This window comes from Heterodontus francisci, unplaced genomic scaffold (assembly GCF_036365525.1).
Source record: "Heterodontus francisci isolate sHetFra1 unplaced genomic scaffold, sHetFra1.hap1 HAP1_SCAFFOLD_64, whole genome shotgun sequence".
NCBI classification, from domain to species: Eukaryota; Metazoa; Chordata; class Chondrichthyes; order Heterodontiformes; family Heterodontidae; genus Heterodontus; species Heterodontus francisci.
In genome coordinates, this window is record NW_027140221.1 from 5,097,973 (window position 1) to 5,115,618 (window position 17,646).

Consider the following 17,646-nt stretch of genomic DNA (forward strand, 5'->3'; position numbering starts at 1 on the left):
ACATCTGGAGTATTATGTCGAGCATTTGTCTCCTTATTTAAGGAAGGTTGAAAATGCGTTGGAGGCAGTGCAGAGAAGGTTTGATAGACTAAGACCTGGAATGGGAGGGCTGTCTAATGAGGAAAAATTGGGCAGGTGAGGCTTGTATCCCCTGGAATTTAAAAGAGGAAGAGGCGACTTGATTGAAACGTATAAGATCCAGAGGGGTATTGACAGGGTGGATGTGGAAAATGATTTTTCCCTTTGTGGAAGTATCTAGAACTACGGATCACTTTTTAAATATAAGAGGTTTCCCATTTAAGACAGATATGAGGGGATTTTCTTTTTCTCTCAGAGGGCCGTCAGTTTTTGGAATTCTCTTCTTTGAATACTGTTAAGGCAGGGGTAGCTAGATGCTTCATCAGAAAGGGGGTGGAAGGTTAGCGGAGGTTGTGGAAATGTGCAGTAATCAGTTCAGTGATGAACTTAGTGAATGGCGCAGAATTCTTGAAGGGCCGAGTAGCCTACTCCTGCTGCTAATTAGTATGTTCTTTGTTCATAAATCAATGTACAGTCTCACACAAACTGTGAAACAGGCTAGGCAGACAGAGTTACTGAGTCAGACACATCGAGATACAGTTCCAAGCACAAATGTAAAATGTGTCCGGCATACCCACAAGTAATGACATGGCGAATATTCTTAAGTTTCCATCACAGTTTTCACATCTAAGTAATGAGTGTCCCTCCATTGAAAAGCTGACGGAAAACAAATGTCAAAAGAATGAAGTAACATCTTTAAAGCAGCTTCAGGGAAATCAACAGCCCATAAGCTATCGACAAGGAAAATTTAGGACACAATAACAAGGGGCCATTGATAAACCATTATCGGGGAAATCAACAATCCAATTAATAGGGGAACAGCGATAAATTACCATCAATGAATTCACTGACCAAGTAAGAAAGTGTTCTCTGGAAACCTCCTTCAGGAAGTCTGCAATCTCAGGTCATTGATCGTCCCCGCTTCCACACACTTCTGGGCAGCAAGTGCCATGCCATTACCACATACTGCATAACAAATGCTTCCTCGTGGTCCCCCTGCATCCTTTGGCCAACACATTCATTCTGTGTCCCCGAGTCATGTTTTCATGGAAATAACGTTGCCTTGTCTAACTTTTCTAACTTATATTCTAGCCACTGTATATATATGGCTGGCCCAATTTAGTTCCTGGGTAACAGTAATTCCCAGGATGTTGACAGTGGGTAATTCAGCGACGGTAATGTAATTGCATGTCACTTGGAGGCGGCACAATGGCGCAGTGGTTAGCACCGCAGCCTCACTGCTCCAGCGAGCCGGGTTCAAATCGGGGTACTGCCTGTGTGGAGTTTGCAAGTTCTCCCTGTGTTTGCATGGGTTTCCTCCGGGTGCTCCGGTTTCCTCCCACATGCCAAAGGGTGATAGGTTAATTGGCCATTATAAATTGCCCCTAGTATAGGTCGGTGGTAGGGAAATATAGGGACAGGTGGGGATGTGGTATGAATATGGAATTAGGGTAGGATGAGTACAAATGGGTGGTTGATGGTCGGCGCAGACTCGGTGGGCCAAAGGGCCTGTTTCAGTGCTCTATCTCTAAACTAAACTAGAGATGGTTAGATTCTCTCTTTTCAGATATTATTATTGCCTGGCACTTGTGTGGCACGAATGTTCTCATGTGTGGTTATAGCTAACAGTTTCCTAAAATAGCACCAGCATATTGAGATGGCATATACTGTATAACAGAACGTCAAGTGAGGGATTTTAACATCGTTGTCTGAAACGAAGCCGTTTGTTAAATCCGCTTCTATACAACCTTGAAGATGGAAGGATTATTCTAGTTCAATAATTTAATCGAATAATTAATCTAATTCCATATTGGTGACTCGCCGATTGATTAAAATGTGGAATTGAGAAGTAGCTTACCAATCAGAACTAGTGTCTTACTGTAAGGGGCTGAAAGTGCGGTAATTTCAGGTCATAGAATCATAGAGTCATAGAGAGATACAGCACTGAAACAGACCCTTCGGCCATACTGAGTCTGTGCCGACCATCAACTACCCATTTATACTAATACTCCATTTAATTCGATATTCCCGACCACACCAATCCCATATTCCCTACCATTCACCTACCTACACTAGGGGCATTTTACAATGGCCAATTTACCTATCAACTTGCAAGTCTTTGTCGGTGGGAGGAAACCGCAGCACCGGGCAGAAACCCACGAAGGACTGAGATTAAATTATTCCATGTTACAATCCCTGTTAGGAACTTCTCAAATTTTCACAGTGATCTATTTGATGACCTAGGGCCAGACAAACTCTTGGCCCCAGAATTACAATTTGAACAATTGTTAATGCATAACAAAACAACTTGCAAAAAAGTGAAGGAATGACAAGTCTTAGAATGTGACATCCGGGTAAATAAGTTACTTATATGTTCTGAGATTCCAAGTATATTTTCCTCGAACAAATGTTTTATTAACATTCCCAACCTCAGCCTATCTGCGCTGCCGTTCACAGCTTATTGTTCTCTCCGTGAGGAGGTGGGTGGCTCATCGAAGCACTTGGTAGAAAGGTCGAGTTGCTCAGACAAGAATCTGTAGAGAGTGTCACCGTGTCGTTTCAGAGCATAGATCAAACCAATGTCAATTACCATCTTTCACATTGCATGCACATTGCTTGTGATTGCGTCGCTGATCACGCTCTCCAGGAAAACCTTCAGCAGCCCACCAGTCTTCTCACAGAACAAAGCCAAGATTCACTTGGCACTGCCACGACAAGCCAGGCGGCGGATTGCTGCTTTGTTATTGCCCAGGAAGTTAACATAAAGCAATTTGTGGTGCTATGTTGCTTCACAGTGCCCAATTCGTTTGCTGTTTTACTTATCCCATGCATGATGGTTCTTCATTCAGTTTGCTGAGGAATGGTGAATGAACTGTTTCTGACTGCTTTTGATACAAGCAGCCCCAGCTTGTTGAAAAAGACACAGTGAAAGCAGGAAGGGGAGGAAACAGGGTGACAACAAAAAGAGAGAGGAGGTGAGGAGAGACTCAGAGTGACAAACGGAGCTGAGAACAGCACCTTATTTTTCAGCTTCTGCTCAGAAGTCAACTTGGAGCTCCCTGCTCCACTTCTGGCTTTCAGTTTCTCGAACTAAAATGAAACATCTCCTCCTATCTGCAATCTCATATCCTTATTTTATCTCGTCACAATCCAGTTTCATCACTTCATTGCAGTCTTCTGGGAATTACCTGTGTTGGAATTGGAATTGCAACGTGGACATTCCTGGCCAGTATTATGGTCCCACACAGAAGCAGCTAGATATCATAATATATTTATTCTGATCGAGAAAGTGCGAGTGCAACAAATGTTTCAGTTCAATGGTCGCTGTTGAGAATGATCCCCGCTGCGGGATTATTTTATTTATCTATGTTTTCATCATTTGGTGGAATATGAGCTTCACTAGCAAGGCCACAGTTGCTGACCATCTCTAATTACCCATGAAAAGATTGCCGCAAGCCCCGTCAGCTCGTTACAGAGAGACACAGTGACTCTGAGAGTAACTTGCTGTTATGAATTTTTAAAAATGCATTTAATTTGCTTCTTTTTGGGCTTTGTTTACTTGGGCTATTTTGTATACGCCTTGGCCGCCTTTGTTTTCACACTGGTGATATTTCTGCAGCTCTTGGACTTCCTTGCCCCTGCCTTTTCACCGGCGGGCCCAATAGCCATTTTGTTTCGGGGTGCTTCATTCCGGCTGGTCGTTTTCTGGTCTGCTGTTTTCTTGGCTGCTGGCTTCTTTGCTGCTGTTTTCTTGGCTGATGCTCTCTTGACTGGAGACTTCCTGGCTCTGGATTTCGTGGCTGCCAGTTTCCTGACTGGGGATGTATTCACGACTGCTTTTCTGGCTTGGGATTTCTTGGCTGCTGAATTCTTTGCTCGGTATTTCCCAGCTGTGGATTTTCTGGCTGCTGGTTTCTTAACTGCTGGTTTAATGGCTTGGGATGTTTTGTCTTTTGGTTTCCTGGACAGAGATTTCATAGCTGCTTATTCATTTACATTGTTTTTTCTTTTCCGTGGGTTTTCTTACTGTCCGACCTTGAAGCTTCCACATGGCACGCTGTTTAATCATTTAAAAGCTCATGTGATCCAATTGAAAGTGACAGGTTAGATCCATTTTGGTTCAGTTGCAGGAAGCAAAGAGTTATGCTCGACCTTTGACTAGAACGCTGTTTTCAGTTGTTTTTTTGCAGGGTTCAGTAATAGTTGCCTTGATTTCCGTGCTATACATCAATGGGTTAGAATTAAATATAAAGGAAAGTACTTAGAAGTTTTCAGGTGATGCGAAAATTCATCGTGTGGTTGATAGTGACGATGAAAGCCTAAGACTTCAGAAAGTTATGTATGGACTGGTCAGATGGGCAGAAAAGTGGCAAATGGAATTCAAACCAGAGAAGAGTGAGGTAATACATTGTAATATGCATCGACAAATCCCTGGAGGTATCAGGACAGGAAGACAAAAACATCAGGAAGTCGTACAGATAGTTCCTTTTATTGGCCAATGCCTTGAGAATAAGATTAGGGAGGTTATGCTGGAAGTTTATCAACTCAGGTTAGACTGCAACTGGTGTTCTGCCTACCGTTCTACTCACTGAATTGCAGGATCTATGTAATCACATTACGGAGGACACAGATGCGATTCGCAACGATGTTTTCAGGATGCAGAATGTTAGTTATGAGGAATTAATGGACAGGCTTTGTTTGCTTTCTTTGGAACAGAGGAGGCTGAGGGGAGATGAGCTTCGGACCTCACATTTATAGCATCACAAAGACAGCCTTGCTCCACCTGCATAACATTACTCGACGTTTCGCGTTTCTCAGCACATTTGCCGTTGTCTTCGTTACTTCTGGACTTGACTATTACATTGCACTAATGTTTGGTCTCCTACTTGAAACTCTCTGTAAACTTGAAGTCATCCAAAACACCGCTGTCCGTGTCTTAGCTATCAATGCTATCGCCGCTATGCTCACTGACCTACATCGGCTTCCTTTCAAGCAGAATCTTGATTTTCAAATTATCAGCCTGTTTTTCAAATCCCTGCATGACTTCGCCCCTCTTTCGTTCTGTGATCTCCTCCAGCCCAACAAGCTTCCAAGGTATCACCTGCTGCTCTTATTCCGAGCGAATGTGCATTCCTGATTTTAATCGTTACACCATTGGTTCTGGTGCCTTCAGTTGCAAGATCTTGAAAACTCTTCCTACATCTCTCCACCTCTCCTTCACGCTTTCCTCCTTTAAGGCAGTCCTTAACACCTACATTTTTACCAAGATTTCTTAATATGACTTAATATATCCTTATGTGACAATGTGTCATATTTTGTTCTTTAATAATTAAGTGAATTACATTAAAGGCGCTATATAAATATAAGTTGTTATTGTTGTGCCAAAATTATGAGGGGCATCGATAGAGTGATAGCAAGGAACGATTTAAATTAGTAGAATGGTTTATATTTGGGGCCATGGATTTAACATAATTGTTGGAGGCATTCGAGCGGTGTTGAGGACTATTTCTTTTAAATCCAGAGTTGACATCTGTCTCGAATTGAACGTGCAAAAGGATGGTAGAGGCAGAAGTAAAATGCAGAAGAGAAGATGTAAAAAATACTAGATATGCACTTGAGGTGACTTTAATTTCAGGACGTCCGACCAAGATATGGAAGGCATGTTTTGACTGGAAAGCTCTTTTTCGGCTGGCACGGATACGATGGGCTAAATGGCTTCCTTTTCCCTGAAACATGCTGTGCATTTATGGCTTCATTGAGCCTGTGGCTTGCCAGACACTTCTTCATCACAGACAGGTACAGGCCCTTGCGATTGCTCTCAGCTGTCACAGAATTGAGGATCTGTTCATCCAACTTTGGACGGGCTGTCTTGGATTGAGGAACCAACTCTTTTTTTTTCTTCGAAGCATTGCTTTGACTGGCAGCGACAGGTGGAACGTTTTTGGTAGCTGCAGTGTCAGTCATGTCTGTTGAATATCAACCAGACAGTCAGAACTGCACTATAAATGAAGCAAGACGCAGCGAGCCAAACTAACTTAAAGACAGAAAGCAGACAGGACAGAGGCAACTTGCTGTCAGCTCTCACATTCTGCACCTGCTTTTTGCTTCTCTCTCCTCATCAAGTCGCAGATTCCAATTGAGGTTGGTCACGCCAGATTACCAGACCAACCTTTTACTCTCACTAAAACCAGAATGTTTGCTGTGAATGAAGTTTCATCCGAATAAAAGGCAGCACTTTATGTTAAAATATTCTTCATTGCTACACTGATTGGGATGTCGCGCCCATTCACTAAGGATATTCTATGTGTCTCGACAGAAATCTTAAAATCAGCTGTGAGTTTACTTTTAATTCACATGTCAGGGCTCATCTAGTGAGCGATACAATATAAATTGTACACTAGAAAGATATGGGAGTCTCAAGATGAGACCAGGCATAGAAACACAGTGTCATTATTCTAACCTGTGTATTTCTTTCACTAATTCTCCCTGGCAAAGCATTCACAGGCCAAACCGATCCACAAATTTACAATTCCCAGGGTAGACTTGCCGCTCCACTCAACCAGTGCTGTGAATTCTCGAAGGTTAGTTGTAGTTTCGCAATTCTGAAACTGTTAAACATTTGGCTGTATTTGTTGACAACGCTACCGCTAGGTGGCGCTGCTGTGGCACATGCGCAAATGCAGCATGTGCGACGAAAACGTCACAGACCGCGACTTTAGACAGCTGCCAGGACTAAAGATGGAGCTACTCAAATAATCACACGGAGGCAACCTAACAAACACATGTCAGCACACAATGGCCGAGTGAGAGAGCGAATGAGCGGGCCGAGGCCGGGGAGCTGAGCGGGCTGGGGAGTGGGGGTTCCTTTCCACATCGTGACAATCTTCACAGCATAACCTAGTTGCCTTCGTTGCTTGAATGCTGACCTTAAGTCTCAAGGATTGTTTTCTCAAGGGCATGTCTTACATGAAAAGAAATCAGGAAAGAACATCAGTGTCAGAGCTTCCCCCTCCAACGAAATTACTGTTCAGCATGCTTTATGGTCTGCAGTAAAGGCATGTACTGATAACACCACCAAGGAATCACTTATTAGCCACCTCAGCTGTAGGTGTCAGAATGATGTTACTGCCCCTATCTCGTGATGGTTCAATGCTGCTATCAGGGAAAACATGAATGAAGTGAGGGTGCTTGAAAAAGAAGCACATTTCTTTTGGACTATGAAAATAAAGCAGGCCTTTTAGCCCAGCTGTTCTCTGCTAGTGGTTATGCTACTCCTACGCCTTCCCATCCACTCCCATTTAATCCTGCCTACTAGGATCAGCATCACCTTCTATTTCTTTTGCTGTTATCTACCTTTGCCTTCAAGCAACATTGAGGATGGAGAACGTTGTGGCTGCACTTCCACCGTTGTGGACACAGCAAAAGCATTCACATTTGTGCTACCACTGGACACAGCATGTTTGTTTCTTTTCGTGCTCAGTGTCTTCTTGTTGAATGTTCCCCAAGTGCTTGACCGCTTTGGACGCCCTCTCTGCTTGACAGGCAGCAGCTGGCAATTGCAGAGTCTCACAAGGCTCTGCATGGTTGTTTCAAGGGCGGATGGGTAAGCAGGTGGCTGTGTGTCCATGTGCACGGCTCTGATGGGTGCAGGAGCAGGTGGCTGTGTGTCCATGTTCACTGCTCTGATGGGTGCAGGAACAGAGCAACAGGGACTGGAGCACATGTACTGCCTGCACACAGCCCCAGACAATAGAAAGGATTAAAGTGCAGTGCAGTGGACTGGAGCACATGCAGTGCCCCAGACAATGGAAATGTTTTCAGAGCAACTTACAACAGGGACTGGAGCCCATGTAGTGCCCCAGACAATGGAAGTGTTTACAGAGCAACTTACCTTGGAGCAATGTCCTCTTTCTGATAAAAATGAAGCAGACTGAAATCTTTAAAACGACTAAATAATTGCAATAAAATGCGAGAAAATGCCCGACAAAACCTCCCCTCCTTCCAATTTCAGAAACTCACGCCAAAGCTTGACGCATGCGTGAATATCCGAAGGTTGGCTTTACATAAAGTGCATGTGCAGAGGCCGACCAGGCGCGTTGCCCGAAGATTCACACGTCACTCGATGGTGTCATTGGCGCATGCGCAAACCTATCCTGGCAAGCCGGAACGCAGCGCATGCACAAAGAGCAAGAGACCATCTGCACATGTGCGCATCGCGGCGCAGCCTGATGACGTCAGTGGTGGTCAGCGTTGTCAGGAGTCACTTAACATTTTCAGGCCGCACTGCTCAGAATTACTCCTCTTTTGATTCAGGGGCAGGAGTCAATCATAACTGAGGCTCAGTTAACTCAGTTAATTTATCTCCCACGGTCCTCCAATATTCAAAGACTCTTCTTCCACCGCGTTTTGATGAAGAAAGTTCCAGACTCGCGACCTTCTGAAAGAAAAAAAAATCCCCATGTCATCTTAAATGGGCGACTCATTTTAAACTGTGACCCCCAGTTCTAGATTCCCCCAGAAGATGAAAAATCTTTTTCACATACACCCTGTCAGCACCCCTCAAAATCTTATAGGATTCAATCAAGCCATCTCTTACTCTTCTAAACTACTATGGATACAAGCTTAGCCTGTCCAACCTTTTCTCAAAGCACAGCCCGACATTCCAGGCATTAATCTGGTTAACCTTCACTGAGCTGCTTCCAACGCATTTACATCCTTCCTTCAATAAGGAGACCAATATTGTACACTGTACTCCATATGTGTTCTCACCAATGCCATGTATAGATGAAGAATGATGCCACTGCTTTTGTATTCAATTCTCCTTGCAGTAAATGAACACGTGGCTGGTGAACGGGTGTAGGAGGGAGGGCATCATATTTCTGTGACATTAGAACTGGTTCTGGGGCAGGTGCGACCAGTACCAGAGAGATGGTTTGCATCTTATCAGGACTGGACAAATATCCCCGCAGGGACATTCGATAATGGGGATGGTTTAAACTAAATTGTTAGGGAGATGGAAACCTGAGAGGGAATTCAGACTGGAAGGAAGCAAAACTGGTAACGTGTCAGGGGTATTGGAACCAGAAGCAAGTTTCAGAGAGGAATACCAAGGTGCACAGAATACTTGCGGAGATAGAGAGCACGGAATTAGGGAATATTATGTTATTAGGTGGGGTCAGAGTAAGGGAGGAAGTAATAATGTCAGAATCAGGGTTCATGTGCATGTGTGTGAAAGCACAGTGTGGGTAATAAGACTGGTGAGGTACAGGCGCAGACTGCTATGTGGAAATATGATCTTGTGACTATAACAGAAACCTGGCTCAAAGAAGGGCAGGACCTGGTGTTAAATATTCCTGGATACAAAGTGCTCAGGCAAGATAGAAAAGGCAAAAATAGGGCGGCTGGCGGTATTAATTAAGGGGAGCATTGCAGTACTGGAGAAAAAGGATATCCCAGAGGAGTCGAAGGCAGAATCAATTTGGCTAGAGATAATGAATAAAACAGGTGTGGTTATTTTGCTCAGTGGTGTCTCTCGGCCACCAGTTAGTGGGAAGGAGGTGGAGTAACAAATTTGCAAGGCCATTACAGAAAGGCGCAACAATTATAGATTAGTTATAATGGAGGGCATTAATCATCCAATCATAGACTGGGATTATAGTAGTGTAAAAGGCATTGAAGGTAAAGAGTTCCTACAGTGTGTTCAGGAAACGTTTCTACAACAGTATGTTGCTAGGACAACGAGAGGAGGCATTGCTAGTTATGGTTCTTCGGAATGAGTTGGACCAAGGAGATCAAGTATCAGTAGGAGATCGTTTGGGGTATAGTGATCTTTGTATCATAAGGTTTATGCTGACCATGGAAAAGTACAAATAGCAATCCAGGATAAGAATACTTAACTGGGTGAAGGGCGAATTCAATGGGGTAAGAATGGAACTGGGGTGAATAAACTGGAGTCTCAAGCTGGCAGGTAAACTGATAGATTAGCAATGGACTACCTTCAAAGAAAAGATAGTTCAGGCACAGTCAAGGTATGTCCCTTCGAAGGGGAAAGGTTTGGCAAACACAAGCAGAGCTCCCTGGTTGACAAACGAGGTAGTGAATAAGATTTTTAAAAAGCGAAGAAAAAAACATGCTTTTGACAGATGCCAGGTACAAAGTCCTACTGAGATCCAGGCGAAATATAGAAGGTCCAGAGGGGAAGTGACAAAGCAAATAAGAGAAGTAAATAGCGATCATGAAAAGAGATTGGGAGCTAGCATTAAAGGAAATCCCAACGTTTTCTACAAGCATATAAATAGTACAAGGGTAGTAAGAGGAGGGGTGAGACCGAAGAGCCACAAGACAGGGGATTTACACATCGAGGCAGAGGGGATAGCTGAGGTATTAAATTAATACTTTGCATCTGAATTTACCAAGGAAGAAGATGCAACCCAGGCAATGTTGAAAGAGGAGGTAAGTATTCCAAAGACTTGCAGGTTGATAGGTTAATTGGCCATTATAAATTGCCCCTAGTATAGGTAGGTGGTAGGGAAATATAGGGACAGTTGGGAATGTGGTAGGAATATGGGATTAGTATAGAATTAGTTTAAATTGGTGGTTGATGGTCGGCACAGACTCGGTGGGCCGAAGGGCCTGTTTCAGTGCTGTATCTCTAAACTAAGTAGGACACTAGAAGGGTTTAAAAATGATAAAGATTAAGTATTAGTTAGGCAGTCTGTACTTAAAGCGGATAAAGCACCAGGACCAGATGCATCCGTGGATACTGAGGGTGGAAATTGCAGAGGCCTGGCCGTATACTTCCAGTTTCTTTAGATTCGACGTTGGTGCCAGAGGACAGAAGAATTAAACGGGTGTGAAGATAACCCAGCAACTACAGGTCACTCCGTTTCACTCTGATCGTGGGAAAACTTCCATAACAAGTAATTTGGGACAAAAGCATTAGCCACATGGACAAATGCGAGTTAATTAAGGAAAACCAGCAAGGATTGCTTTAGGGAAAATTATGCTTAACCAACTTTCAGGAAGTATTTTGGTATGTAGCAGAGAGGGTTGATGAGGGCAATGCTGTTGATGTGATGTACATGGACTTTCAAAAGGCCTTTTATAGAGTGCCACACAAGAGACTAGTGAGCAAACCTGTCGCTCATGGAATAAAAAGGACGGCAGAAACATGGATACAGAATTGACTGAGTGACAGGAAACAAATAGTAGCGGTTAATGGATGTTTGTCGGGCTGCAGGATGGTTTGTCGTGGAATTCCCCAGGGATCATAGTTGGGACCCTTGCTGTTCCTGAGATATATTAATACCTTTGACCTTGGTGTACAGACCACAACTTCAAGGTTTGCAGATGATAGGAAACTTGGAAGCATTGAGAACTGTGAGGAGGATAGTGTGCAACGTCAAAAGAATGGTGGAATTGACAGACAGGTGGCAGATGAAGTTCAATGGAAACAAATGTGAAGTGATTTATTTTGGAAGGAAGAACATGGAGATTTACTCTAGAATAAAGAAAACAATTCTAACGGGCAGCAGGAGCAGAGGGACCTAGGTGTATTTGTGCATAAGTCATTGAATAATGACTTAATTATAATAAGTTAATAATGACAGCAGTTAATAAAGCATGCAGTATTCTGGGGTTTATGAATGCGGCAAAGTGTACAAGAGCAAGGAATTTATATTGAACTTGTATAAGACACTAGGTAGGCCTCAGCTGGAATATTGCATACAGTTTGTGTGCCACACTTTAAGAAAGACATGAGGGCATTGAAGATAGTGCAGCACAGATTCTCGAGAATGTTTCCAGGGATATGCGTGGAAAGTTCTTTACGCAGAGTGTGGTGGGTGCCTGGAACGCATTGCCAGCGGAGGTGGTAGACGCGGGCACGATAGCGTCTTTTAAGATGTATCTAGACAGTTACATGAATGGGCAGGAAGTAAAGAGATACAAACCCTTAGAAAATAGGTGACAGGTGTAGATATAGGATTTGGATCGGCGGAGGCTTGAAGGGCCGAAGGGCCTGTTCCTGTGCTGTAATTTCCTTTGTTCTTTGTTCTTTGGATGAGGAATTTCAGTTATGAAGGTAGATTGGAGAAGTTAGGACTATTTTCTTTGGAGCAGATAAGGCTGAGAGGTGATTTCACAGAGGTATTCAATATCATGAGGTTATGGACAGCACTGATAGAGAGAAGCTGTGCCCACTCGTAAAAGGATCGACAACAAGAGGGCACAGAGTTAAAGTACTTGGTAAGACAAGCAAAAGAGACATGAGGAATAAACATTTTCACACAGCGAGTGGTCAAGGTTTGGAATGCGCTGCCAGAGAACGTGGTGGAGGCCGCTTCAATTGGAGAATTCAACAGGGAATTTGTAGATTATATAGAAAGAAAAAAAAATGCAGGATTAAGGGGATAAGACAGGGGAATGAAACTGAGAGATTTTTTCTTTCAGATAGCCACTGCAGACACAATGGGCCAAACGGCCTCCTTCTGCACTGTAATGATTCTGTGATTCTGTAATTAATGCCCACCATCTGTTTGCTGTTAGCTAGCCAATCTTGTATCCATGCCAAATGTTTCTCTCCACACCATGAGCTTCTATTTTCCACCATGATCTTTGCCGTGGTAGTGCTCTACGAAACAGAAATTACTTATGCCGCAACAGTCTTTGAGCCACACATTAAGTTTTCTTATCTATTTGTCCTACTCCAATTTGCACGTACTCATGAAATAATCTGGAGATTTTTACCTTTGAGGTTCTGCTTGCTAATTTGCTGCGAAGCTCCTCATTCTGACTGTGCACAATCTCCTTCCCTGTCCTGCCTATGCCGTTGGAAGCTACATGGACCATGGCGACTTCACCTCCGCCCCCACCGCCACCCGCCCTTACACTATAATTTCCCCTCCAGAACTCAGCAGACGTCCAGAAACCTGCCAAGACAGCCTTCATCCACGTCAGTAATACAGATAACGAACATTTGAGGCCCCAGCACAGATCATAGTGGTTCTCCTGTTAGTTGTTTAATTGTCCAGTACCATTCAAAATTGGATGTGACAGGACTTCACAGCTTAGATCTGATCCATTTTTTGTGGGATCACTTAGCTCTGGCTATAGCATGATGCGTACACTGTTTGGCTTGCAAGTAGTCCTGGGTTGTAGCTTTACCAGGTTGACAGCTCATTTTGAGGGAGGCTTTGTGTTGCTCCTGGCATGCCCTCCTGCACTCTTCATTGAACGAGGGTTGATTCCCTGGCTTGATGGTATTGGTAGACAGGGGGATATGCCAGGCCAGGAAGTGCAGATTGTGTTTGAGTAGAATTGTGCTGCTGTTGATGGCCCACAGAACTTCATTGATGTAGTTTTTATTTGCTTATTCTGTTCGAAATCTATCCCATTTAGCACGGTGGAAATGCCACACAAGAGGATGGAGGGTATTCAAAATGTGAAGGTGGGACTTAGTCTTCACAAGAACTGTGCAGATGGACACTCCTAACTATACTGTCATGGAAAGATTCATCTGCGACAGGCAGACTGGTAAGAACAAGGTCAAATATGTATTTCTCTCTTTTTGGTTCCCTCATCACCTACTGCAGTCCCAGTCTGGCAGCTACGTCCTTTATTACTCGGCCAGCTCGGTCAGTAATGGTGCTCCTGAGCCACTGTTAGTGATGGACATTGAATTCCCCCATCAAGAGTACACTCTGAGCTACTGCAATCCACAGTGATTCATCCATGTGGTGTTCAACAGGGAGGAGCACTGATTTATCAACTGAGGGCGGTGCTAATTGTTAATTCGCAGGATCTTTCATCGCCCATGTTTGACCTGATGACATGAGACTTCATGGAGTTCAGAGTCGATGTTGAGGATTCCCTGCACAACTCTCTCCCGACTGTTTACTACTCTGCCACTATTTCTTCTGCAAAACAGTACGTACCCGTGGACGGTGATGAAAGTGTCTGGGAAATTTTCTGTAGGATATGATTCCGTTAATATAATGATGTCAGGCTGCTGCTTGAATAACCTGTGTGCCAGTTCTCCCAACTTTGGCACAAGTCTCCAGATGTTAGTAAGGGTGGTCAAGAGGGCTGGGTTTGCCTTTGTTGTTTCCGGTTCCTAGGTCAATGCCCCGTGGTCCATACAGTTTAATTCCGTATTGAATTTGTAGCGTTTGCTAAAAATGAGTGGCTTGCTAGGTCAAAACAGATGGCATGATGATTCAACTGGTGTCATATGCAGGCCAGACCAGGCAATGTCAGCAAATTTTCAACCTTTAAGGACATTAGGGAACCATCGTTTTTTTAACGGCAATGTTTTCATTGCTATTATTAGAACAGCTTTGAATTGCAGATTTAATAATGGAGTACAAATTCCACCTTCTGTCATAGTGGGATTCAGGCGCTGTTCCCAGAGTAATACCCTGGGTCGTTTGGTTACTCGATAACTGATAGTGCCACTACGCCACCATCGCCCGTAAATGTCATCCTAAATGCCTTACATGACTCATTTTACCCAACTCACTGTTGCCTGCCAGTTAGGCAGTCATCTATCCATGTGAATATGCCATCACCAAAACCATGAGCTCTAACCGTGTGCATTACGTTTCATTTCACACCTTATCAAAAGCCTTTTCGAAATCGAAATAAACTACATCTACTGGTTTACCCTTATGTTCCAGCATTGCTTAATATTCAAAGAACTCTAAGAAAAAATGGTAAACACGATTTCTCTTTTATAAAACCGTGTTGAATCTACCGGAATATATTGTGATTTTCAGGATGCCCTCCTGCTGCCTCTTACATCATGGATTCTGGTTTGTTCCCAATGACAGACATTAGGCTTTTTGGCTTGTAGTTTTCTGCTTTCTGTCCCCGTCCTTTCTTGAACAGAGTTACTTCATTTGCTTTTCCAACCCATTCGGACCATTCCACGATCTAGGGGATTTTGGAAGATTATAGAAAAAGAAAAAGCCACTATATCTGCAGCCACTTCCATTACAGACCTCGGAAAAAGGCTATCAGATCCAGGGGACTGGTCATCCTTTAGTCCCAATGTATTCCCATGACTTTTTCTCCAGCGATCGTAATTGTTTTAATTCCTCCCTCCCCTAAGTTTCCTGATTTAGTACTTTTCCTGGGATTTTTTTATTTTTATTTTTTGTTATCTTCAATTATAAAGATGGATACAAAATATGTTTTCAGAGCCTCTGCTATTTCAACGTTTCCCATATTAATTCCCAAGTCTCACTCTCTAAGGGATCAATGCTCACCTCATATATAAATTTCCTGATCTTCTGTCCGACTACTAATCTTCATAGAATGGGATGTCCTTCTGATAAAGTTTTTCCCCTGTGATAGAATATACCTTTGTTGAGAGTTATGTAATATCTCCTTAAATGTCTGCCCTGGCTTCTCTACCATCTTACATTTTTGCCTATTTCTCCATTCCACTTTAGCCAACTCTGTCTTTGTAACCCTCTAATTCCCTTACTTTAATTTTAACGCACTACACATGGACCCACATCGCTCATCCTCAAACTGCATGTGAAATTCTATCATGGTGTGATCACTCTTGCCAGAGTATCCTTTGCTAAGAGCTCTTTAATTTATCTTACCTTGTTACACATTATCCAGCCCAAAGCAGCCTGGACCCGGGTAGGTTCTAGACCTATTGTTCTAATAAACTGTCCCGAATGCATTCTATGAGATCATCCTCCAGGCTTTATTTGTCAATGTAATTTGTGTAATAGATGTGAACATTAAACTTACACACGTTGACTGCCTTACCTTTCTTGCAAGCCCAAAATATTTATTGATGGATACTCTGTCCAAAATTGTCGCTACTGATAGGGAGCCGATCCGCTATACCTTCCTATTCCTATTGCCTTTGCTAATTCTTGTCTCAACCCAAACTGTGTCTACACCTTGACCTTCTAAACCGAAATCATTTCTCCCTATTGTGCTGATCTGAACATTTATTAACAGAGATACCTCAATTCCTTTTAGTTTTGCACTGTCCTTCCTGAAGGTCAAGTACCTTTGATTGTTCAGGACCAGCCTTGGTCACCTTCTAACCACGCCTCCATAACGGCTATCATATCATACTTATTTATTTATATTTGTGTCGTCAGTTCATCCATCCTGTTATGAATGCCGCGAGCATTCAGATAAAGAGCCTTTCATTCCGTCTTATAAATAGAGAGGGGGCACCTGATCTTGGAAGCCCGAAGGAGTGAAAGACTCTAAAGACTTGAACAGCTTTGAAAGTTGAAGTTGGAAGGATCACCAGGAATCGTCTTATTCACGGACGTCCATGTCGAAAGTGCTCGGAGAATTGAGTGAAGAGGACATTGATTTGAGAAAGGTCTGGGAGATCCAACGCTTTTGAACCATGAGGAGTTGTAGTGTTTTCACCACAATGATGCGCCATCAAAGAATACTATGTAATGTTTAAGTGTTGTGTCAGGTTTTCTTGTATTCTAACAATTAAAGGAAATACCATTTTTGTAATTTGGGCGATCAGCACTTGACAAAGTATTATTTAATTAACGAGGATTCCCTTTGTCTAGTCATAATCGTGGGATTATTTTGGATTTTCTGGGTATTTATACACCTTGTATTTAACGTTCATGGTCTCACTGACGTCGTAACAATTGTTAGCATGACGTTTTTGCTCTATAAGCTGCGTTCTGTACAGCCTGCGTTTGTGCTCCTGAGATGGCCCCTGATTTGCGAGTGAGGTTCCGAAGTTCTGGAACGTTAGACCCAGGGTTAACAATCAAGCAGCCAACTAAATGAGGAAAACAAAACATTGTTTTTCTTAGCAAGGACATATGGCTGGAGGTTTCAGCATCAGTTTATCAGAAAGAGTCTACAGAGTTCTAAGCCAGCTGAAAGTTGGCTGTGTTTTTAAAAGAAGGTCTGCAATTGTTGTTCAGGAGAGCCAGTACTGAGGTTTTGATGAATTATTTACCGGAACTGACTCCGGTGACTGATAAAAGTTATCCATGACGGTGTAAAGCCAGACAGCTGTGAGCAAACAACAACATCTCTAACATGGATTTGTTTCTTCGATTTCCAGAGGGAGTACCCTTGAAAAGGTATCAGCGATATTTGTAGTTGAAGGGTTAATCAAGTTTTCCACCCGGTATGGGTTGTTAACATAAATCAATACTGGCCCTGTGTCAATTTTGATGCTATGTGTTTTTAAGGATACCTTGTGTAATCTCGGAGTGAAGCAACATAAGGGAGCGATATTAGAGCAGGAGAAGGAAGATCAGAGTTTCTAGGAAGAACCTCAAAACCTTGTCAGATAGCCAGAGAACATCTCAAGGTCTCTCAGCATGTGACACAAAACCAGACAGATAGAACACTGCAGACACGTAATTTGCAACCCGGAGATAAGGCGGTAGTTTTGCTGCCTTTGTCGAGTGAGGCATTAAAGCTAGGTTAGTGGTTCTTACATCATGAAAATAAAACTCAGTGAGGTTAACTATTTGGTTACTGCCCCAAACAGACGAAAAGGTTAAAGGCTGTGTCATGTGATTAAGCTGTCAAGTCCTGTTAGAATTT

The 17,646-nt window shown here is 43.1% G+C and overlaps 1 protein-coding gene across 1 annotated transcript; it reads right to left on the minus strand.

Moving 5' to 3' along the window:
• Positions 1-3,642: 3,642 nt before the first annotated feature.
• Positions 3,643-5,119, minus strand: LOC137359125 (histone H1-like protein HC2). The gene is made up of 2 exons (XM_068025206.1): positions 5,055-5,119; positions 3,643-4,039 (listed from the first exon to the last, which is right to left on the minus strand). Exons 1-2 carry the CDS (start codon positions 5,117-5,119, stop codon positions 3,643-3,645), a joined length of 462 nt encoding a protein of 153 aa, XP_067881307.1.
• Between the last annotated feature and the right edge of the window lie 12,527 nt (positions 5,120-17,646).